Source organism: Pseudochaenichthys georgianus, chromosome 4 (genome assembly GCF_902827115.2).
Source record: "Pseudochaenichthys georgianus chromosome 4, fPseGeo1.2, whole genome shotgun sequence".
NCBI classification, from domain to species: Eukaryota; Metazoa; Chordata; class Actinopteri; order Perciformes; family Channichthyidae; genus Pseudochaenichthys; species Pseudochaenichthys georgianus.
Genome location: NC_047506.1, coordinates 9549740 through 9574739, shown reverse-complemented (window position 1 = coordinate 9574739; position 25000 = coordinate 9549740). Strand labels below are relative to the sequence as shown.

Sequence of the window (25000 nt, the reverse complement as noted above, 5' to 3'; positions counted from 1 at the left end):
ACACCATTGGGAGACAAGGATTTCCCTCCCTGAACATAGAAACCCTGGCTCATTAAAAAGTAAACACAAACACAAACACGGATGGACACCGGGGAGGGACACATTTTCCTGGATTCACGATGCCTTGCAGCTGTGGATTTCTAGGAATGGACACCAGCTGGTAAGCACAGATTGCTTGTTTGAAAAATCACAAGAACTCACAGCTTTTCTTTTTGCATGGATTTTTTTGTTCTCCATGGATCTAAAGTATTGCCTTGAGTGGATGATTGATCTTCTCGTCAGCCTTTCCAACTCATGACCATCCCTCTTGTCCCCTCTTCCCTTTCTTCTTGCCTCTTTTTGGCAGACTTGTAGCAGAGCTGATATTCTTAGCCTCTCATTACATAGATATTAACATTGAGAGAAACCCAGGAGCGCCTTCCCAACGCTCTGAAAGCAGAGATTAACAAGCTTCAGAAGTGAACTGATGGTGCTATTTTCCTCCTCTCTCTCTCATGCTAAATGTTTCTTTCACACACCACCGTGTTGACTGCAGATGTAAGAAGAGTTATCTCACAGTAGACTACACAACACCAACACTCCCTCGGAAAGTGGTGTTAAACTCAAAGATGTGCGCACATACACAGGCATTTACAACATTGTGAACGCAGAGCCTAAACACAGATGTACAAATAAACAACAACAGAACTGCAGACGCAGCAGATAAAAAGGGTACCACGCACACTCAAACACAAACACAACACCACCTGATTAGAATCAAAGAGATGATGAGAATTTGAGGGTAGAAGAAGCCGTTTACAAGAGTTTCAGAGACAGAGCTGTAAAGGGGGAAGTGACAGATGTGGCGAAGAGGAGGAATCCTGAAGGCTTAGCCACTGGAGCTGCACTTTTGAGAGCACATCAAGGGTAACCGCAGTTAGTCATGCACAAATCCAAACTGACTGGAACACACACACGCACACACACACAGCTGCGTGCTCAGAGGACCAGTTGTTAAGGTGTGTTCACATGTGGTAAATCGTGTACAAAAATCTGATTAGAAACCTAAAGGGGAAGATGTGCGAAATGTGATCACAATGTGAAAGAAAACGTCGTCCTCTAACTGCTTTTTTAAGCTAGTAACCTACAAGATCGTTCAAATATGTGTCCATGTCTCACTAAGCTGAACACATTAAAGTAAATGGCAGCACTGATAAGGACCAGAGACACTTAACTGCACCCGGAGCAAGGATTTTGCTCCAATAACAAGTTGTCTTCATCTGCCTTCCTTTTTCTCCTGCTCTCATAAGAGCACTACAGGAAGTTGCTCAAAAACCTCGGCAGCATTACAATCCGCTCTTCCCACTCAGAAAGGGGAAAGCAAAGAGAAAGAGGGGAATGTGGGTCGTCATTAAAGAAAAACGGTCAAAGCAGTTTACCTGTGCCCCACACTCGGCACAAACACTTCAAGCTGGTCTCATTTCCTTTCACTCAACACACTTTTATTTTTCTATATTAGAACCAAGACGGTTATTGTTAAGGATGGCAACTTAATGAGGCAGCTCTGTTATTCTCTTTTTTCCATCAGAGTGACATCAGAGGTGGGCTTGGCTACAAAAAAAATTGAGAGGGGAAGAAAAAAGGCAATCTCAAACTCCCACATCCCCCTTCTCCTCCCCTCTCTTCCTTCTTCCCCTCCCTCTACTGGTCTCCCCCATCCTTTGTGAAAAACTCAAGGCATCAGTCGTCAAGGCTCAGTCTGTGGAAGTGGCCGGCTATTGAACCATGCCCCAGCCCGGGCCCCAGGACAGCTGAGTCCACAGAGAGGAGCGCATCTTTCGGAAGTAGGGCCTTAGCCAAAAGAAAAAAGCTTTCATATTGAGATTTCATGCTGCAGGACAGGAGGAGCGACTCAGAAGACTGGGATAAAGAGACAGAGAGATGAGTCCTAAACAATGCAGCTCGGTGAAGACACAAAACAATACACACGTGAAACTATAACTGAAGGAAACACACCCCCACTACTGGTAACAAAACAAGGTAAATGTTGCCTCTGTTAATTCTGTTTCAAGTTTGTTTTGGAGTATGTGCGTGTGTGCGTGTGTGTGTCAGCATGACAGTATGTGTGTGCGACTGGGCAGCTGCGAGAGCTCTGGCTGAGAGGTTGGAGAGGTTAGGACGTTTCGTGACTGGAGGCTCCGGCAGCAGACAGAAACATTTAGCAACGCTTCTTTGGCTTTTCTCTAGACTCTGAGGCCTGCAATATACTGTGTATACAGCATGCTGAAATCATCATCATTTGTAATCAACTCAACACATGTGACCTGTAGCTTATGAGAAGTATCGGATGTTAAAAAGGCACGAGAACGCCATTTGTGGAGGCAAAATACAGGAACCGGTTTGTTAAGTACGGTGCTTTTAGAGTTTCCATTGTGTAGAAAATAGTAATGTAAAGAAAAAGCTTTAAATATTGAAAATGATGTTGTCATTGTCACTGCTTTCCTTTGGAACAAGTAGAGGTGTTATAATGAAACTAAAGTTTACAGAATGCCGGATCTGACAAATAACAGAAAGCTAAAGGGGAATTCCAGCAAAACACACGAGTGAGACCGATCTGATGGAGAGATTTAAACTCTGGAGCCAGGCTTGTTTATTTTTTCTCGGCTTTTGGTTTCCTAATCCAGCACCATCTGAGCCGGTCTACTGGTGGGTGCAGGGATGAGTCAGCCTGGTGGAATCAGGGTTAGATCAATAATGCTACGCCTAATGAGGTGATGACATATCTCTCAGCACATGCTTCCCCTCGCCTGGGGGTCGGGAGATCACCGAGATGCACAGAAAACAAATTGCTGTTTCCTTAAAAGTTATCAAGATGTTTCTTTGAGAAGTCTGTTGAAGGGGTGGGGGGGGTGCAAGTGATGATACAATGTAATCCAACCCTGACCACATCCTCTATCTCATACACCCCATGGACATAAGAGACAGCCATTTAAATGCCATGATCTCAAAAGCTTTGAACCTTAATAGCATCAATCTGGAGCACTTCCATATCAGCAACTCACAATTATCTTCCAATGTTTTCACTTACATTCATGGCCTGTTGGTGTGATCCGTGGAAAGTATTCTGTTTGCTACAAAGCCACATCTGTGAATGCTGTAAATGACCATGAGCGAGGACAGCACTGAGCACACACACAAGTATAAGAACACACACACACACACACACACACACACACACACACGCACACACACACTTTTTATTAAAATGAGAGATGGCAAAAGGCTAAGAAAACATTTCATGAGCCTTCTGGCTTTTCCCTTACAGTAATAAATCAGAATAGCAATACCTATAATAACTCAGCCTGGAAAAGAAAAACTGAAAAGATAAAGAGAAAAGGGAGCAGCTGTCTGAGAAATATCCAGAACATTCTGTGCTGGGGGACAGAGTCTGGGAGAAAGCTTTAAATGGATCATTACAACCAACCCAACCATAAACTAACCATTCTCTTAACCCTCAACCGTGACTATAAATCACATCAGACTTTCCGTTTGATGATCTTCCTATTTTACGTTTTTAAAACTCCCAGGACATGGCAATAAATAGCGGTCAGGTAGTGTGTGGGTCAGCTGTCGGGGCCCACTAACCGCTGCCCTCCCCCGGCTGTCCCGTCACACACTATGTTGTTACGCAGCAGGAGATTGAAAGCTCAATCAGCCAGCAACAGTCATTTTGTGTTTTTTAGGTGATGGGCCAATCGTATCTCACCATGTGACCTGAGGCTGTGTGTTGCACAGAAACAGCCTCAGGTGATCTTATCAGTAGAACACATACTGTATAGAAGCAGACACAGATAACACACACTCTGGATACAGACATGGGCTTGTCTGAAAACACTGCTGACCACATGCGGTTACACCAACCACAGCGAAACAAGCCAGACATAGTCTACCTCTTAAAACTCAAAGCTATATCATGCACCACAGTGCTGCCTGTAGCGCTGGTGGATTTGGTAAAGAAAAAAAAGAAAAAATGAGCCGAGGCTGTAGCAAACATTCAAAGAAAGACAAGTCTGTAGCTGCACTGTGAAGCTTAATTGGGATCTCCCTAATGAGAGCTTGGACACAGTTGAACAGACAGGTCACCGTAGGGAGGAAGAGGTCAGGCTGGACGTCAGGACAAACACTCAAGAGAAGAGGAGGTATGTAACGAAGTAGAGCCAGTGGGCAATTTGTTTGAGTTTATGCGTTCTTCTTTGCCAATTCAACTAATACAAAGCATGTGCAGTCAGAGGTAAGAGCTTAAGGTGAGGTGCCACTTAGGGCAGAAAAAAACCAAAGAAAGTTTGAATGGTTATGAGTGATCTCCTAAATCTGAAAAACATCTGTATAAATGCTGTAAAATGTTAATAGTCCCTCCTCCCGGCTCTCCTCTCTGCCCTGACCCTCCTCCAGCTCTTTTCCAATGCGTGAAACATTAGCCGCAGCGTGTGTTTGTTTGAAGCCAAGTGTCCCTTTACGAGTATAATTCAATCAGAGAAAAGCCACCTGAGCTAATCTATTAGCCTGTGCAATACATTACTGCGGGAAACTGTGGCAGATTGTAGGCACAAATTAAGATTTCGCCTGCACATATTATTGTGAGTTTGTGCACAATGAGTTGTGTTTGTGTTGATGGACAGGCTGTGTGAGGTGAGAGGATGTCACGGAGTGATGGAGGAGGGTGTTGGAGAGCCCTTATCTTGACAAAGTATGACAGAGAGAGGCGGCCTTATATGCATTCTGGATAGCTCCAACATAAGAGGTGTGTGTTTGTGCATTTATGTTTGTGCTGAGGAAGAGGGGGAACCCGTGTTTCACAAAGGGCGATTGATTGCAGGGGGTTGTGGAGCGGACGGGTGGGGGGTTGAGGCAGAGGAAGGGTGGAGCTGCACCCTAATCCTGCATATAGACCTCTGACCCTCAACATCAGCCCACATGTTTAGAGTTTCACTACAGAGGAAAGATGGGGCCAAGGGGCCTCAGGGGTGTTTGGGGTCTCCAAAGTAATACAGCATCATGAAGGAAGACAACTCAGCAGCTAGAAAGCAGGAGGCAGAAACTACTTCTTTCTTTTATTGGGTTGGTTGGCTCTAACGACAGGCTAATGTCTTTTTAAGTAAAAACTATTAGTCTTACACAACGTCTTTGTTTTTCCACCTCATTTTTCAAATCTAATCGAAAGGGCTCCAGTCTAAACTACTAGTTCAAGTTATCAAACACAGAGACAAATCCCATTATATCTTTGTATCCACCTTTCCCTATTAATATTTCCAACATGCAATGTTCAATATATACAGTGGGGCAAAAAAGTATTTAGTCAGCCACCAATTGTGCAAGTTCTCCCACTTAAAAAGATGAGGCCTGTAATTTTCATCCTAGGTACACTTCAACTACGAGAGACAGAGTGGGGGGAAAGAATCCAGGAAATCACATTGTAGGATTTTTAATGAATTAATTGGTAAATTCCTCAGTAAAATAAGTATTTGGTCACCTACAAACAAACAAACAAGATTTCTGGCTCTCACAGACCTGTAACTTCTTCTTTAAGAGCCTCCTCTGTCCTCCACTTGTTAACTTTATTAATGGCACTTGTTAGAACTCGTTATCAGTATAAAAGACACCTGTCCACAACCTCAAACAGTCACACTCCAAACTCCACTATGGCCAAGACCAAAGAGCTGTCAAAGGACACCAGAAACAAAATTGTAGACCTGCACCAGGCTGGGAAGACTGCATCTAGCAATAGGTAAGCAGCTTGGTGTGAAGAAATCAACTGTGGGAGCAATTATTAGAAAATGGAAGACATACAAGACCACTGATAATCTCCCTCGATCTGGGGCTCCACGCAAGATCTCACCCCGTGGGGTCAAAATGATCACAAGAACGGTGAGCAAAAATCCCAGAACCACACGGGGGGACCGAGTCAATGACCTGCAGAGAGCTGGGACCAAAGTAACAAAGGCTACCATCAGTAACACACTACGCTGCCAGGGACTCAAATCCTGCAGTGCCAGACGTGTCCCCCTGCTTAAGCCAGTACATGTCCAGGCCCGTCTGAAGTTTGCTAGAGAGCATTTAGATGATCCAGAAGAGGATTGGGAGAATGTCATATGGTCAGATGAAATCAAAATAGAACTTTTTGGTAAAAACTCAACTAGACATGTTTGGAGGAGAAAGAATGCTGAGTTGCATCCAAAGAACACCATACCTACTGTGAAACATGGGGGTGGAAACATCCTGCTTTGGGGCTGTTTTTCTGCAAAGGGACCAGGACGACTGATGACGACTGAAGGAAAGAATGAATGGGGCCATGTATCGTGAGATTTTGAGTGACAACCTGCCTTCAAGGGCATTGAAGATGAAATGTGGCTGGGTCTTTCAACATGACAATGATCCCAAACACACCGCCCGGGCTTCGTAAGAAGCATTTCAAGGTCCTGGAGTGGCCTAGCCAGTCTCCAGATCTCAACCCCATAGAAAATCTTTGGAGGGAGTTGAAAGTCTGTGTTGCCCAGCGACAGCCCCAAAACATCACTGCTCTAGAGGAGATCTGCATGGAGGAATGGGCCAAAATACCAGCAACAGTGTGTGAAAAGACTTACAGAAAATGTGATTTTCTGGATTTTTTTCTTCTCATTTTGTCTTTCATAGTTGAGGTATACCTAGGATGAAAATGACAGGCCTCTCTCATCTTTTTAAGTGGGAGAACTTGCACAATTGGTGGCTGACTAAATACTTTTTTGCCCCACTGTATTTCCTATTCTCCTGTAGTAGCGGGATTTAATCACACTTGGCTTTCTTCCATTTCGCTGATGAGGATTTTATGACCTTTTCTTGTTTTTGTTAGAGCTGCTTTAAGAGTTTGCTTTAGTGTTGTTCTCTTTAATTGTTTCATAATGTCAGTACTTGAACTACTTCCACACTCATGCTGTGCTCACAGCCTCTGTCCTCAATAACCTCACATAGCTATTTCTTTGCCCTCCTTCCTGTCCTTTATTACAAATTAGTAAAATGGTTTCTCAGCTGTCAGATTTTCTTCTTTTTCCCACCCGTGGCTCTGTAACCAATTGTTTTAGCAAGCACAAAACAAGGAGTCATTTTGTGCTTCTGAGGGAAAAATAATATGAATGGTCATGAAACTCTAAAACAGTGGCCGCCGATGACATCATGTGTGGATAAAAGGCTCTGGCTGCACTCCATGTTGTCATGTAAAGCGGTGCTGCAGTTTATTTAACTCTCTTTTCTTTCACTCCCCCCCCGAAATGCTTTTACTTTTCTCTCTTTCTTCTGACCAGTGATGTGTTGTGTGTTTTAGGGCATTTTGGACATGTTGTGGGAAAGTCTGAGGGCCAGATGTAGGAGTGGAAGCTCAGGATTTTGAGGCTGGAAAATACATCGGCTATAAAAATATAAATGATTTGTCTCCAGCAAGAGACTGGTGAAAACTGCAGGAGACCGGGAGCTTTGAAACCCACGCAACCGCCAAACAGAACTTCTGGTATGATGACAGCCTGAATATAAATGTGACACTCTTATGGGCTTTGGTTCATGCTTCTCACCTAAAACATGCATGAACGGTCCAGTGCACAATATATAATGGCACATCATCACAACATATCCTACCCGATTGTGTTCATTTTATGCCCGTTCAAAACATCAAGAAAGACAAAATATGGTATTAGATTTTCTGACTTTTCTTTTCTTACGACTGTAATTATATTGTACATATATAAACTGTGCCAGTGTATTGGGTATACCTAGCTAATACGAATTCACACAACAGTTCGGCAGCAGTCCTACCTTCTTTAATGTTATATTGATCTTTTTTTTGCTGAAACTGCTTAAGAGAGATCTAAATTTGCCTGTATGGTTATGTTATAAGTATGTATAAGTAAAGTAAAAACAGTGACATACAGCACAAACCTGCATTGAACCAATTTCCAATAGAAGCCGTTTATAAAGGTTGTTCATCAATTAGTTAATTAGGCGTATGTGCACGTCATACTGAGTAACCTGAAGCCATATGGCTGTCTTTCTGAGGTAAAAACCAACATCCCTTACACTGTTTAACCAATGTGGCAAAACACATTTCTCCCGTCCAGCAGTAATGTAAGCAGACGTCCAGCTTAATGACTTCTCTGCTCAATTCCTCTCTGACGACATGCAGAAGAAAATAACTTGGGGGCAAAGCTAATGATCATTAAAGTGAAAACATCCACACACAAAATATAGTGTCCTCACTATATGCACACTTCCAGTGTGAGATTGGGGTGAACATAATTTAAGCAAGACAAACCCATTAAGAAATAGTTGTGGGCTTTATCGAGTGTAAAAAAAGGGCAAAAGTATGCCACAAATAAAACACAGCCTTTTCTTAAACTGTGCCACAGCCATGACGATGATTTAAACCACAGCCAAGACAGACAGAGACAGAGGGAAATTAGAACAATTAAAAAGACAGTTATATGTCTGCTGGCTATTTATAACTATTAGTGTGGTGAGGACCCAGCAGTGCACTTGGGAAGCTCATACTGATGAAAAAATATAGGCAAAGTAAAAGGGCCCAGTGCAAGTCTTTTATTCCACGTTTCACATGGATGTTACAGAATTTAACAGCTGTTTGTCAATAGGGCTGAGAAAACAAGAAATGTAATAAATCCTCCTCAAATTGAAGAGATAATCCGTTTAACTATCCATTACTTGCTCTACTTTTTACAGCCTGTGACTTTCAAATGTATGTTCAGCCTGCTGCTTAAGTGATTTGGCGGTAACAAAAAGACCTGGAGAGAGAGAATAGAGGACACAAAACAGAAAAAGAAAAGAGAAAGGAAAGTATTCGAAAGTGAAGGGAAAGTAAACAAAGAGGAAAAGTAATTCCGTAGACAAAAATATGAAAGAGGAAAATATTTTAGGAAAGAGTGCAAATCTTTCAAGGCTTAGGAGGGATAAGAGTATTTCAATCTATGATAGAAGCTGCCTTAAGTTCATACCTGGCCAGGAAGTGGAAAATGACACTGTCTATCACTATAAGTATCTTCCATCTTCAATCCAGTGTCGTGTGTGCTTTCTTTTTAAATCAGAGTGCTTTGTGTCAGCCTTAAATACTGTCGTTTCTCATCTCCTTCCCTTGTTCTGTCTCTGTAGTATCTGCGCTCATAGATCAGTGATCCTCTTGATTCAGATTAAGAGTTACATTTCTCGAGTACCTTACAATTAATTTCAAGCTCAATAAACACGCGACTCACACAATGTGAGGGAAGATTGCGTATTCAAGCCAAGGCACACACCAGACATGTAGTATTAGTAAATGATAGCTTAAATAAAACAGCAGTCTTTTTACAGAACATGGAAATCATTCAAAGCATATAGTAAATCCTCTCTACTTGGATTAACTTGTCATAAAAAAAGCAGAAAAACATAAATACAGGAATTGAAAAGTACTTCTATTGTAACTTAAATGAGATTCAGTAACAGACGGGTCCTTCAAATGTAAGTGCAGCCTGCTGAGAAACATCCAAGTGGTGTCTCGTCAGCCATGCGTGGACTTTTAGTATTTGTGCTGAATCTGAAAAGTTGCTGATGCTATTCATAGAATAATCAGATTCAGATTCAACTTTATTGTCATTACGTAGTACATGTACTCGTGACGAAATGTAAGTTTAGGCATCTGACCAGAATAATGGCCCATTCCAACTCTGACAACCCAATATAGTTGGTCAAGTAGGGCAGCTGCACTGATCTGTACAAGCATCACCCTTAAGCTATGAGATTGCAGAGGGAAATCAACATTTCCAATCTCAGCAAAAACAACGTACTGACTGAAAACAAAGTATGCGAAGGCCCATTCATTTGCATGAATCTTTATTCCCATAGGTGACCACTTTACATTTTCCACTCAAATGCTTTCCCAGTCCCCAAGCACTTCAACAGGGTTCAGTTTTGGTTTGATGGGGTGGAAAAAATAAGCTGCTCTGCTTGTTCTGAGGAAGCGCCGTAAACTCAAAGACACACTGGTGACCTCTCCATGTTCCCTGGAATGTCTTTGATATGTTGTGGTTCCATAAAAGGGACTAGGCCCCTTCGTACTCAGAACCACCTACCAAGACGAAAACAGACTCCAGAAGACAGGAAAGAGAGAACAGAGTGGAGGAGACGGAAAATAAAAGTATAACAAGAAATAAATTAAGGAGGTGATAGCTGATGGATGAGCTGTAATGTTGCCTGTCCAGTTCATACTCGATGACGCTGATGATGCTGGATATAAACACTTATGGAACTCCAAGCGACAGTAGAAAGCCTGTCTGGAAGAGAAGACGTAGTTGAGAGAACCGATACTGGTAACGCTGCTGTTAAAGTCATTAGCATCTCTCACGAGGTCAGCAAGGATACAGTACCTGGTTACGCTGTCAGACACATTGGCTGCTGGAAAAACACATGGTCCTGAAAAAGAATAACGTCTCTGGACAGTCATGCACGCACGGTATTTAATCATACCGATGGACACACAAGCTTATGCATACCAGCGAGATGTCCAGTACGAGCTGTAATTCTGTCCCTTTTCGATATCGTTCCAAGTGACAGAATTCCTAAAGAACCACAATGGCATCATATGGGACACAAAGGGCCTGAGTTTCAGGGTGGAGGTAGGACTTAATGAGGTGGCACCAAGTAAAGATTGGATGAAGAGTGACAGAGTGGATAAGGAGGACTAAAGAGTGTTTTGCATGCCCAAGACAGGGTGTTAAATGGAGCACTGTGCACTGATGAGAAACAGAGCTAACATCAGCAAGGATAGGAGGCGAGGGAGTGCCGGCAGTCACCCTTCAGATTAGAAAACAACTCTACACAAACTGTTTTCCTTGGATGGACTCTTGCCCTTGTAGCGACGCTTAATTATGTGTTTTGTGAAACACAAATAATAACTCCTACCATAAATTATGGGTTAATGTATGGAGCCAGGTGGAGCAGTGGGTGCTCAGTAGTTAGAACTTTTAACTGCTCTCACAGGAAACTGCAAATCAGAAGAAGGGGTCAATTTATGTCAGATATCTATGCAGGAAAGGAGGGCTTGAACCCTTTTAGAGGCATTTTCAACCAAATGCTTGGAACTTAAGGACATGAATCAGAAGCTTAAAGTTGTGGGTCTCTGTCAGCCGGAGAACGACTAGAGACAGAAAGCAGACCACGTCCCGTGGGCAAATGGGTTCTCTCTTTGGTTCTTTAACATAAACAACTATATGTGAAACAATGATCTGACAACTCTGGTTAAACACAGAGTGAGCACTTTTCCAAAGAATAACTGATTGTCTGTGAATATTTAAAAAAAGTGTCAGATACCTTTTCATTAAAATTGTAAAGCATCCGACAGCTAGTTCCTCGACTCTGGGAAAGCATACATCAAACACCCCTGCTTTTAACATTCATTTTGTAAAATGTTGTAAACAAAGAAGTGTCTGCTCAGGGTCCTGACTCTTAAGATCTTGTTTTCTTGCAGGGAGGCCTGGGGGGACTTGGAGGGAGCACCAGTAGCTGTCCATCTATCCATCTAACCAGCCAGAAGCATGCAGGGGCTGGTGTGGAGCCTGTGCGCCCTGCTCTGCCTCTCCCTCTGGGAGGAAGGTTTCTGCAGGAGCTCCATTGATGCACGCAGGACCAAAGAGCCTACTCTCCGTAGGAGTAAAAGAGCCCCCATCAATCCTGATGGCAAAAAGTGTTCCTACACCTTCCTTGTGCCCGAGGAGAGAATCACAGGTTCAAAGGATCACTTATTTTATGTCATATACCTTTGGTTTTTCCCAATATATTTCATGTAACAAATCCTTGCTTTTCAAAAACTCCAAATTGCTTCCTGGTAATCTCCTATGTATTTCACATCTGTCAACAGGTCCAATCTGTGCCAGCACCACAGGCCCAGTGCCAGACAAGGACCGAGTGACCCGTATGGACATTTCAGATGTGCGGGAGGTGCTTAATAAACAGAGGCTTGAGATTGAGACGCTGCACCTGGTGGTGGATGTGGATGGTAACTTGGTAAATGAGATGAAGCTGCTGCGGAAGGAAAGCAGGAACATGAACTCCAGGGTGACCCAACTCTACATGCAGCTGCTGCATGAGATCATCAGGAAAAGAGACAACTCTCTGGAGCTGGTCCAGCTGGAAAACCGCGTCCTCAATGTGACCTCTGAAATGATGCGACTGGCTTCAAGGTATAAGGAGCTGGAGTCCAGGTTTGCAACAATGGCAGGAGTGGTCAACAACCAGTCCATTCTCATCTCTGCACTGGAGGAACAGTGTATGAGGACTGCGGGGCGCGGTGAGCTGCCTGTTGTTCCCCCCCTGGTACAGGTGGTCCCGCAGCATCTACCAGTTAACAGCCGTTTCACCAATGAGATACAGAGGGACCATAACAACCGGGCCTTTCCTAGAGGATCACGCATGGAATCCCCTACTGCAAGTCCTTTTGGGATTGACCCACCACCACCACAGGGAACACTTACCTCTGATGGTAAGTACCAATTTGAACTTGGAATGGGATACGGAAAGAAATAATTGTCTGAACACAAGGCAATTGTTCTTTGTAAGTTGTGTGTGAGATTAATTGGGACAACTACCAAGTGCTATGAAGAACGTAATGTTTGGCAGAAGTTGGTATTGCTGAGGCACTGTTGGCTAATCCTTGGCATGATGTAAAGGCAGTGAAATCATACATTCCAATGATTCCTACTTGGCTGTTTGTATTGGCTGTACAGTACTGAGCATGTGTACTTCATTGGTGGGATGCAGATAAAACCGCTTTGAACTGCATTCAAAATACATCAGAGAACAGTAATATAAAGCTTCTTCATAGGATTTAGTCAGATTTACAGTAAGTCCATGCAAGACATAAAAAGAAGCCAGGTTTAGACGTAACGGAGCACACTTCAGACGGACAGCAAAAAGTCAGATAGGAGAGACTGCTGTACTTTTGATCTCACAGAGATTGAAAAATTCTGACTTTGAAGCAAGATTATCTCCAATTTAAAATTCACTGCGTTCACTCACAAAATATTTTAGGTTAAAAATGAAAATAAATGTCCATGTACTTTGGTGTTGGTTGGGTACCATGGAAACAAACACAACAATGGAGCAATAGCACCCATGGGAGATATTAATATTTGAAATGGTCTCTAACTGAGAGGGAGGTCTTCAGAGAAGCTGAAGTATCAGTGCACCAATGACTTAAACAAGGCTTTCAATCTGGATCCTGTTCATGTATTTACAACCAAAAGAAGCAACGGAAAGCCAGAGAAGGATCATATCGGATTTGTTGGCTGACGCATCATCCATCATGTGTTAAGTTTTAGGGGAAAAAAAATATATATTTCTACATCTTGTGTCCATACAACATATGTATCCAATTCCTGCTGATACGGATGTATACTTGTCCTTTCTGTTAAATGTATAAGACTGAGAGTGAATGGAATCAAGGGATCTAAATCATAAACGAAAAAAGGGAAAAGTTCATCCCCCCCAAATACAAGCCACCAAATACCACTATTAGGCTTTCGACCATAAAGTTTTACTTTAACTGTAAAATACACAGTACCTGACCACAGTTTGGTCCAGGCAAGCCCTTTCTCAACCATTATGGCTTGTTTACCAGATTTATTTGTAACCCCAAGCCGTAAAAGCTCTGTTCGGAGAACCTAACAAGAAAGTGAAAGGAAAGGAGAAAGAGGGAATACATCAGAGAACCCCCTCACTGACACGTCTGACGAAGACATATCATTGCAAGAAAAATACAAGCTTGTGCTGGGGAGTTTTAGGTATCTGTGCTAGGGCAATACACTGGGTCCCTATGTGCTCCTACACTCAGCTGAGAAAACCATCTTCCATGGACCTTTAGGCCCCGGAGGCCCCCACACAATGCCGGTGTTCATGCTGGTTTAATACACATTCACACAGGGGAAAACAGAGGAAATATGGTGGGTTGGGGTTCAGCTGCTTCAGCTCTGGGTGCAGTGCTACCATATTGCCTAATTTGAAGGCTAAACCTAAGTCAATATTCATTCATTTCTTTGTGTAACTTTGTAATAGAAATGGTATTTTGAAAAGAATGTGGCCACAATACATCCAGTCAAACTTTACTTTCGCTCCCTTTTCCTCGTGTCTGCTGTCTCGAACTGCTAGACTTGATGATGATGATGAGTTTTGCATATGCAATAAAACCAGACATCTTGTTCAACTCAAGGAACTGTACAGTATATTTTGTTCAGTGAGCTCAAACTGAATAAAATCTTTCAATGGAGGATTTTAGTAGGAATTATAACTAGAGTTACAAAAAATATAGTTACAAAAAATATAGATATACAACCTATAAAATATTATTATTATATAAGTCATTAGTTCAAAACTGTCTTTTTACTAGTTGAGCAAAGAATCATGAACTACTAATCCCCAAATACTTAGGAAACAGAGGAATAATTGGAATATAATGATAATGCAAGTTGCCCTATAACAATAGATTGTGAGAGAATGCTGATTTTACAATAGGGATTCCCTTAAATACAAACGTTGTGAAATCGTGTCGGTATTCAACCTTCTTTCTGTCCACAGGTCCGTTCAAAGACTGTTTCCAGGTGCGGCAGGCAGGCCACACCACCAGTGGGATGTACCTGCTTAAGACCGATGGCAGTGACCGGTTAATACAAGCCTGGTGTGAACATGGCCTTGACAATGGAGGATGGACTGTGCTGCAAAGGAGGAGAGATGGCTCTGTAAACTTCTTTCGGAACTGGGACAACTACAAGGTAGGGCTGTCATCGACGAGATTTGAGATATCATAACATTGTATCGCCTAAGTGTTGACTCTTCCTGGTTTAAATGGCTGGAATAAATATATTTAAGCAGGAGCGAGAACTGATTTCACAGCTTTTCTTTTCCCATTCCCTAAGCGACCCACTTTTAGCAGTTCAAATCGGGGCCACTAAGCAAGCACTATCTCCATCAATGAAAACAGCTTAGCAGGGGATTTCCTCGCACTGAAAGAGCCAACAGCTAGAGCCAGGGATCTGCATAGACATAAGAAACAGTGAGCTGACAAGGAAACACAGTTCAACATCACTGGGGAGGATCTCTTCAACCTCTTCTTGTAATGGTTCAAATGTTGTGATTGAGATGTGAGACAGGAAGTAACAAAGCAGGGGACAGACAAATACGTTTTGAAAAACAGTCACAGCCTGACGGGTCTCCAAGGTTCCTCTTAAAAAAATATGGAAATGGAAAGAGTTTTCTTTCCTGCCATAAAATTGGTTCAAGAAATCAATACCAACATGTTGTTTAAATCAGGAACATAAATGTGTTTCTGCATTTAGCTTTAGTCAACTCTCCATCCAGCTGAGGCCAAATCTCAATTGCCCCGGCCATTCAAGCCTTTTACTTGATTGCAGGCTCCTTTAAACTCAGCACCCTGCTAGAAAGTCTTAGCTCAGCTTTACTGTTTATGTTTTTTGGACATGGTAGGCGCTCTGTAACCACAGAATAAAAAGAAAACTGTTCTTTCACCACTTGGCTCACTCAAGTGTCGACTTACTCGTATTAATACAGAACTTTATTGGTTTACGCTACGTTGCAATGCCATTTTTACATGAAACCACAACTGACAATTAATGAGAAAGAACATGCTGTGGTGCTTGTCCCCTACAGAAAGGCTTTGGAAACATAGATGGTGAACACTGGCTTGGGCTGGAAAATATTTACAACCTGGGGAAGCAGGGCGACTATAAGCTGATGATAGAGATGGAGGATTGGACGGGGAAGAAGGTGTACGCCGAGTACAGCAGCTTCCACCTGGAGCCAGAGAGCGGGGGTTATCGGCTGAGGCTCGGCACCTACCAGGGCAACGCCGGGGACTCCTTCAGCAGCCACAACGGCAAACAGTTCACCACGCTGGATCGCGACAAGGATGCATTTTCAGGTAAGGGGGAGTAGTAAGCTGAATTCCAAATGTTTTTTTTTTCAAATAACTGGTAGTAAAGTGACACATCAAAGGGTTTTATACTCATCTTTTGTGTCATGTTGTGTCTCTCTCTATTAGGTAATTGCGCCCATTTCCATAAGGGTGGCTGGTGGTACAATTCATGTGGCCAGACTAACCTGAATGGCGTGTGGTACAGCGGGGGAGTTTACCGAAGCAAATTTCAGGATGGGATCTTCTGGGCAGACTATGGAGGAGGGTTCTACTCCCTTAAGTCAGTCCGCCTTATGATCCGACCGATTGACTGAAACACAGCACTTCAGTTCCCTTTGAATGCAACTCCGTGTCCCTCCTTGTAAAATACGAAGGAGGAATTAAGACTCTAAAAGTGTTGCTATGACTAGCTACAAAGTTGACTTTGAAATGAAAACTGATGCCAGTGCCTTTCCCAAGTCACTGCTCCATCTTCCATCTTTCAGTCTGGAAAGTTATAGTCCATCAAGCTTTCTAGGACCATCAAGTATTATTCTCAAATGTCCTATTTTACTCAATCTTGATGATAATCAGCATCTTATAAAAAGGGAAATGGTCATTTACTAGAGACATGGGATTTCTTCTGAGCAGCTAATGATGACTTAATGAAAGTAGTGTCGCCCATACAAGAGGTGTTGGATTTAATGGGATGTTTAAGAAATGTATGTAAAAACGCTAAAATGTAAAGTTGTGTCGCCAGTTAGGGAACAGGACTTGCTTAACCTTCGGCCCACTCGTTTCTGGGTTTTTCTTTTGGACTTCTGGGGTTTCTATAAAACCCCCCAGAAAATGATCTTGTGCAACAGTGTGCTTTTCCAATGTACATATGGCTGAGCTGGCTATGGTATGTAAATATATTTGGTTTAATTTGTGAATGGTAATTTAAGCGGTGTGATTCTGCTCAGGCTGATTGTTCACAATGTTGTCACTCTGCCATTCGTTGTTATTTATCAGTGTATTTATAGTAAGTATAGTCGTGGTTGTTTTATATCAAGCCCTGTAATAAAACAATTATTTGAAAAAAGTTCTCTCATGTACTGCTACATTAATGACAGTTGAACAGAGACACACACACAAACACAGTTAGTCCATCTTCTAGTTCATAAAGGTGAGACTGATGAATAGTAAAAATACAGGTTTTAAAAGTATTTCCACTGTTATTGTCAAACTTTAAGTATGTAAAATATGAGCTAAGGCTTTATCGGTATAAAGGATGATACAATCACCTAAAATCCAACATCTTTAGAATTCTTCGATCTGATTTAAGTGCAATATAAGCTGCCAATACCTGACTGAAGGAGGTCAGAAGGATAACGATTAATAATCAACGTAGGTAAGTGGGCAAGATAAAGAAGAACTGTGACTGTAAGTGAGAGAAGATTCAATATCGAGAGTTTGAAAGAAATATCTAAGGTGAAAAAGAAAGCCTTGAAGAAGCGGATTCAAATGTATCAAGGTGAAGACATGGAGGATATTAAATGATGCCATAATGGAAGAATTTAGACTAAAATAAGAACCTGGGAGACAGTAAAGATGATAAAAGGCAAGAGATGGAGAGACGGGGAAGAGAAGGATGAAACATTCCTTCCACTTAAACCGTTAAGCTTTTCTTTCCGTAAATTACAAACTTATATCTTGAAAATTGTGGCTCCTCTGTGTACCTTTCCCTCTGAGGAGCTGAAAGTCAGAACAGATAGGAGACGTCCGATGCAAACACTGCAGAAGGAGAGACTCAGACACAGTCAACTATTTGTTTGGCTTAAGTTCTTACACACACAGTGAGCCAGCAGAACTGACAGGTAGGCTTGCTGTCAGCCATCTAAAACATTGTATATCCAACAGCCCAGGCTTGGCTGTACTAACTTCTCGTGTTAGTTTTTTTTTACACAAAAAGCTGAAGGTCAAAGGAACCAGTATTGTTTGAGTTTGCTGCATTCCTGATTACATATGACACCTTACCCCTGGTGTTTTTCCTTGTATCGATTATTCCAGCATTGCTTGTGTCCCACAGCTACTCCAACAGCTACAGCAACAACATGCTGGAGCAGGAGGGAGTCAAGAAACTTTCAACATAATGAGCTCTTGCTCAATAAGACACTTTCAGAATTAAAAGGTAAAAACCTATGTTTGCAAAAGGTCATGTTTCGGATTCTCCCTCATCTGTGTAACAAAACGGTTAAGATTTGCTTTAAAGCAACTGCACTTTTTTCCTGAAACAAATGTCACTGCGCGATTGTGTTTTGGGGCCGTGTGGACTGTAAAAACACTTGATGCACTGCAGTACGTCCAATTTGCTGCTGCTGCTGTTGCGTGGCTTTCACTACGTGGCTGGTGAATTTTAAAGTGTGTGTGATTTGTAACAGTGGAGCCATACGTTTCTTTGGGCTCTTTGTCTTTGCATGATTGGCCAGAGAACAGGAACAAGCTCATCTGAGCATTTAACAGGCTGGCCACTGTGGTGAGCGCAGACATGAGGGGGCTGTGTCTGCCAAGCCTAATGGCAGGTCAGGGTTCACACACACACACACACACACACACACACACACACACACACACACACACACACACACACACACACACACACACACACACACACACACACACACACACACACACACACACACACACACACACACACACACACACACACACACACACACACACACACACACACACACACACACACACACACACACACACACACACACACACACACACACACACACACACACACACACACACACACACACACACACACACACACACACACACACACACACACACACACACACACACACACACACACACACACACACACACACACACACACACACACAAAACTAAAGCCTGGTGACCGCACAACAGACACAAGGCTCTTTCTCCAGCATCGTTATCACTGAAGATAAGCATCAGGTGCACTGGAGCAAAGACAGAAACATGATTGGAAGTCTCAAAACTACACAGATACACTTTGTAGTACTCAACCCACCTGAGGTGTATTAAGTACTTAGAAAAGCACAGGGTCATTTTAGACTTCTGCTGTGGGTTTCGACTTTAATTTGAGGCACAACAGGTACTGCGAGTGGTGACAAGAGAGGTAAACATGAACACAAACACATTATGGGAAAAAAACCCAACCCAGGTTTAACGGTCACACACCCAGCACTTATTGGGAGTGATGCTGTGGAACAAGCATTGCGGCTTTCAGTGGGTTTATGATGGAGGAGGCGCATTGAGAACAAGAGAGCGGTGATTTCCCTTCTTTGTGCCAACTTGGCTGCGGACAGCCAGCTGGTCACACATCAAACGGCCACACACATCATTGACAGGCTCACACTGGAAGGAAACACCAGCCTGCTCACACGTACAACGACTTACAACCCAAGGAGACTCCACCCTAATAACGGCCAACGAGTCACACTTCACTGAAACTCTTACCAAACGGAAAATCTTCCCTTCCTCTTAACATACACACACAATGAGGGAGCCATTGGGTTAAACTAGCGATTGCATTCGACAGCTTCAGCTTTGCATTTGTTTCCCGAGCTGTCATTGCTTCCAGATTTCTGTGACGTAGGCAATGTGGAAAATGAGTGTTTAAAAAGTTTATAAAATGACAAACAGACTCTTGAGCTTGTTTTAGCTTTTGTCCGTGTTTGTTGGAAGATACTTGAGCATCTAATCACTCGGTAGTAGCCATGATGCGAGCCTGATGGCAAGAAGAGAAACAGCCGTGTCGGCGAAGAACATCAAAGTCCTCCACTCATAAAGTCAAAACAAGAACAAACAGTGCAGCCATAAAACGACACACGCATGTCCACTCTTACATCACACTGAGTGTTTTCCTTGCAACACTCACCATTGCTGTGTGATGCAGTGGAGCCGAAGAAAGAGGGGGTAAAATATGTAAAGAAAAGTCGAAGAAATATAGCTTTCTTCATATTTCTTTCTCGCTGATTCATGTGTTTGTTCCAGCTACTTGGAGATGTTCCACAATGGATCAGCAAATGTATGTTCGACATTCCTCTGCTCCAAGAAGCAGAGTAAAATGAAAAGTCAGGAAATTAGATGACAGAGTAAACATTTATAGGCTACAGCGGAAACAAGTAGCTTATTGAAAGAAGTACTGAAAAAACCGAGGAACAACAGACTATAAAACGTGACTGATTGATGACTCTGGCACTGAGTAATCCAAGAGATAACGGTACCAGACACACATGCAGAGGAAGCTCCTTTTGTTAAACTCAGGGCCAAGGAGTTCAAAACTTTTAATCTCAATCAGATCAGATTTTGAAATCCCATTTTTTGTCATCCTGGATCAGACAAATCGGACACATTTTGTCCCTGGAGTTCAAAGCAATTCAGGATAGGATCACCCTGATCCAGATTACGACTTTTCAAGATGACTAGATCCTGAATATCAGTGCTTTAATCCTACCAATCGCCATCTAGTGGATATGAAAAATAACACAAGGAAGACAAAAGACCACATTGCAGAGACATCTATTGTCCGCAATTACTTTTGAAAGGTGATGACAGATGATGGACTTTTTTTTTGTTGAAGATATTTTTAATTTAATCTAAATTACATTTGTGATTGACAATCTTTGTTGTGATACTTTGATGAGCATAAACATTTATGTCATCAACATTTGGTTGAAAACAAAATAGGCCACCACAAACGTGAGCAAAACATGGACAAATAAAATGTATTTCCAATGAAGGCTACACATTGTGTATTATTTCAGTTAACAAACGTTGCCATCTAATTTAAATTGAAACATATTTTAAAATAAATTGTACAGTACATTTTGCTCTGGTAATCCACCCCTCTAGTGGGATCAGGATAATCCAGTTTTTTGGGATCAAATTGATCCCAATCCTGTGTTGTCGGTTTGAACTACCCGTTTTGAAGACTTGATCCAGATTAAAGCTTGGATTGGATTTCCTGATCTGATCGGATATCAAAGTGATCCTAATCCTGTTTTTTGGTTTTGAACTCCCCAAAATCCAAATCTGATCTGAAAGGGATTAAAAGTGTTGAACTCCTGGGCCCAGGTGATTTGTATTTAGATTAGCCTTCAGTCCATAAAGATAAGAAGCAGAAAGACATTTTAGTGCATTCTTTAAATAACGTATCGTGTATGTTTGTGTCTGTTACCTAGGTATGGTATACAAGAGACCATGCTCTGGCTGCTTATGAAGTCTCTCAGACGTTTATAGTTGTCTTCTTTGGACATCAGGTAGTCGAGCCGATCAAAAGCTGCCTTGTCTCTCCGACTCAGTAACTAAAGGGGGATAGAAAAAGTGAAATGAGTTGAAAAGTATTTAACAGAAACAAACAGCTTTAATGTATGTGTATATTTTATTGTGGCCAGCCTAAGGCACACCTGTGCAATAATCATGCTGTCTAATCAGCATCTTGATATGCCACACCTGTGAGGTGGGATGGATTCTCTCGGCAAAGGAGAAGTGCTCACTATCACAGATTTGTTCAGATTTGTGAACAATATTTGAGAGAAATGGTTATTTTGTGTGTATAGAAAATGTTTTAGATATTTGAGTTCATCTCATGAAAAATGGGAGCAAAAACAAAAGAGTTGCATTTATATTTTTGTTCAGTATATATATATATATATATATGATTAAGTGTATATAAATACAGTTACATTCTGCAGAATAAAAGCATTACTCTCAAACTAGTTGCATGGTTAATGGACTGGCCACAGTGCATGCAGTTTTTTTAAATAGACACAGCTGCATGCTTGTGTGTTTCTGTTAGACCATTTGTAACTGCTACATATATGAAGTGTATATCCTGCAAGAGGCCAAGAGGATTGAACTGCAGAGTACTGAGCTTTGAGAGGCAGCAGTGGTAAAGCATCAGACCACAGTACCTACCGACATAGGAAGCTTAAGAAGTACTAATGATACCTAAAGGAAACCAGTGTGTGTTATAGAAGCAGGTGAGCCATTTCCTGGCCAGCAACAGCATTTCCCTGGCTAAAGGAATCTCCTGTGGTTTTGTGGAGCCGGGTATAAGACATTTCAGCATTACATCAGAGCATCATCAGGCCATTATGTAAGATCTTTCATTAAAAACAATGAAATGGATGGGTTATCCCTTTCCACATCATTTCCTGCTTGAAAATGGTATAATAAAAAATACTTTGTTGAAGATGTTCCCGCTCTAAATACTGTATGGAGGGGCTGAGTAGGTCACTAAAGAAAGGATTGATAGGAATAAGAAATGACAGAAAAGGACACAACACTAAAAACCTCAAGTTCTCCTTGGTGGAGGTTTAATAGCTTCTTGTTTTATCCCATAAACAGGAGTGATTTCAAGGTTTTAATATTATAAACAGTGCGTTTCATTTATTTCATTTTCCTGAAGTCAGCCATTCATCTTGTGATGACACTTCTGTGCTAGTTTTAATTAGAGTTGGTTTATGTTTCCAGTGCAGATCTACGTGACATCCCAGTTTATTAACAGCCCTCGAATAATAAACCAGACTTTCGTTCAAACTAAGGCAAATCTACTCACCGCCCATGTTTTGGTAAGCCTGAAGATGGGGGCACTTTGTAACGCTGACACCACAGCCATGACCGCATGGAGGTTGTTCATGTCACACAGTTTCTGTGAACAGTTACAGTACAAAGAGCACAAATTAAGTTGGGTTTACAATACAAACATCACTGAGGACAGAACAACAATGTCAAGTTAAGCGTGGATGTGTGTACCTTGGCAGTGCGAATATACAGACTCAGCACCTCAGCCCTGATCTTCAACGTCTGCGCATGGAGGATCTCACGTACCACCCAGAAACTTGTCTAGAGAAAAGGCACACAAATAGATATTAAAGATTACAACACCAAGCCACTCTTAAAAACTCAGAAAAACAGACCCAGGATGCTGCAAAACCGACGACGCGCAAGCTTTATTTCCCATGCGTTTCACTCTCCAAAGAACAATAATGGTTCAAGGTGTTTACAAAGAAAGACAGGCAGTTCTGCCTTGTTAAATCTCCAATCTTTGAGTCTGGAGCTAAGGCCTGCAGACAGTCATGACGACTCTGGGCTGAAACCAGGACAAAGCGGAGCAGGAGAGCGCAGGGCCGACTGCTAACGGGAACGCTCCATTCGATTAGACATTAGCTTCAGAGGAAAATCCAACTGATTCCAACTGATTACACAACAGATACACACCATAACTCCTAATCTGTCAACCGAGAGAGGTGTGTGTGCGTGTGCGTGTGTGTGTGTGTGTGTGTGTGTGTGTGTGTGTGTATTGTACTTGGCCAGAGAGAGTGATTTCGGAAATCTGTCTCTTTGGGGGAATGCTGGTAAAGCCAAAGTTCTGATTACACGCGCACACACAAGGACAAGTCAGTGAATCAATCAGTGTTAAAGCCCTGGAAGGAGGGGATCGGGAGACGAGAAAGGAGAAGAGTGAGGGAAGAGAGGAGTTAATGTGAGGGGAAGTTAGCTTCATGGCTGCAGGGCTCCGAGGCCATTCAAAGCCCACATGTGTCCGCACATTGTGTTCTGATAAGACCATCCCCCACTTACCATCTCTATTTTTATTTGTTACACACACTTATCTCTCAGATTTATTCTCTCAATTTGTATAGTGTTTAATTGTAGTATGTTCTTGTTTAATTGACTCTGCTCTGTTCATGCTGAAGACTGCTAGGTGTTTCTTCTGTGTGTTTCTATAAATAAAGTGTATTGTTTTGTATACTTCACCATGGTTTTCTTCATTCTTGATCTTAGAACCATTTATTCAATTATAAAACGTTTTTATTAAATTAGGACCATGCAATGATCATCTAAAAAAAGAGATTATTTATGCCAGATTTAGCTATAAACTTTTTCAATCCACAGTCCCTGGGCAAGTACACAAAGAATGAACAACATTGTTGTAATCACAATTAAAAACCTGATTAATGGTCAAATTATTGTTGAAAGACCTGGCTCTCAATATTCCTTATTGTTCGCCAACAGTTGGATTCGCCCTGGTTTTTCCTGGAAAAAGCCCCTCGAGTTGTTTTTGTTTTAGGAAAGAGGAGTTGAGGAGTGAGGAGATAAATTCATCAATCTACTGAGAGTGTCTCTCTCCATCTTTCTTTATAAAAACATGTCACAGACACTCGTTCTCTGCAGATACTGTAGGAAACAGCCATATGGGTTTCATTATCGCCTTTTCCTAAAAGGAGTCTACACAAAAAGATGAGGGAGTGATGAAAATGGACAGAGAACACATAGACGGTGGTCCCTAACTTTCATTTAACTTGAGTTGATGTCTCTTGCCTTGAGCCAGTCATGTTGAAAAGCAGTTCTCTTGAGAAAATAAAAACTCAAATGCTGTCACATCTTCCTTCTACCTTCAGTTTACAGTAGACAGGAGTTTCCATTGACTGTACAAATGTGATTCCAATCTGGAAGCAAAACATGCTGCAGTTTCACATTTAATTTCCTCAGCGGTCCAACTTGATATGCGAGGTCAATCTGGACAAAGCATGTCTGTCCAAATCGCTTTCCCATGGGTCTCATTATGGAGCCTGTGTCCTCAACAGCGTTGGCCTCCAAAACAATGAGATCACAGAGGATGGCAGTGCTCTACAGAAGTGCACTCACCGGTCTGTATGAGGGTCTGAGTGAGGGAATTGGGGCTACGGGGGTTTGTCTTGATCTCACTTTATGTCCTGAAGAAAAGATCAAGTCTTTTCGGGGTTGTGTTTAAGAGCCTATCAGGGCCTCCAGATGGAGCTGCGAAGCCCCAGCGCTTCAATAATCATAAATAAGCGGAAGCATAGAGACCCAGTCGTAGAGCTGTGAATCAACCCGTTTAATGGCCTGAAGGGAGGAAGAGATGGGATGGGAGGAAGATCATGCCAAAGACCGGGACGACCGCTGACTGACAGACTCTAGGTGATTTGACCTTTACGTAACGTCCACACGGTTCCGTCGCGTGCTTCAACGGAGACCCTTCCC

General features: G+C 42.2%; 2 protein-coding genes across 5 annotated transcripts in view; one reads left to right on the top strand and one right to left on the bottom strand.

Annotated features, from left to right (window-relative positions):
* Window positions 1-25000, bottom strand: part of ralgps2 (Ral GEF with PH domain and SH3 binding motif 2) — an 80905-nt gene that overhangs the window by 8795 nt on the left and 47110 nt on the right. For all 4 annotated transcript variants that reach the window (XM_034081342.2, XM_034081343.2, XM_034081345.2 and 1 more), the window contains exons 7-9: window positions 22748-22837; window positions 22551-22643; window positions 21168-21294 (exon numbers count right to left, since the gene is read on the bottom strand). In XM_034081342.2, the coding sequence (XP_033937233.1) occupies window positions 21168-21294; window positions 22551-22643; window positions 22748-22837 (310 nt within the window). The remainder of the gene's footprint in view (window positions 1-21167; window positions 21295-22550; window positions 22644-22747; window positions 22838-25000) is intronic.
* angptl1a (angiopoietin-like 1a) lies at window positions 1712-17033 on the top strand. Its single transcript, XM_034081346.2, has 6 exons — window positions 1712-2019; window positions 11513-11769; window positions 11903-12523; window positions 14614-14807; window positions 15703-15973; window positions 16094-17033. Exons 2-6 carry the CDS (start codon window positions 11580-11582, stop codon window positions 16279-16281), a joined length of 1464 nt encoding a protein of 487 aa, XP_033937237.1. The 5' UTR covers window positions 1712-2019; window positions 11513-11579; the 3' UTR covers window positions 16282-17033.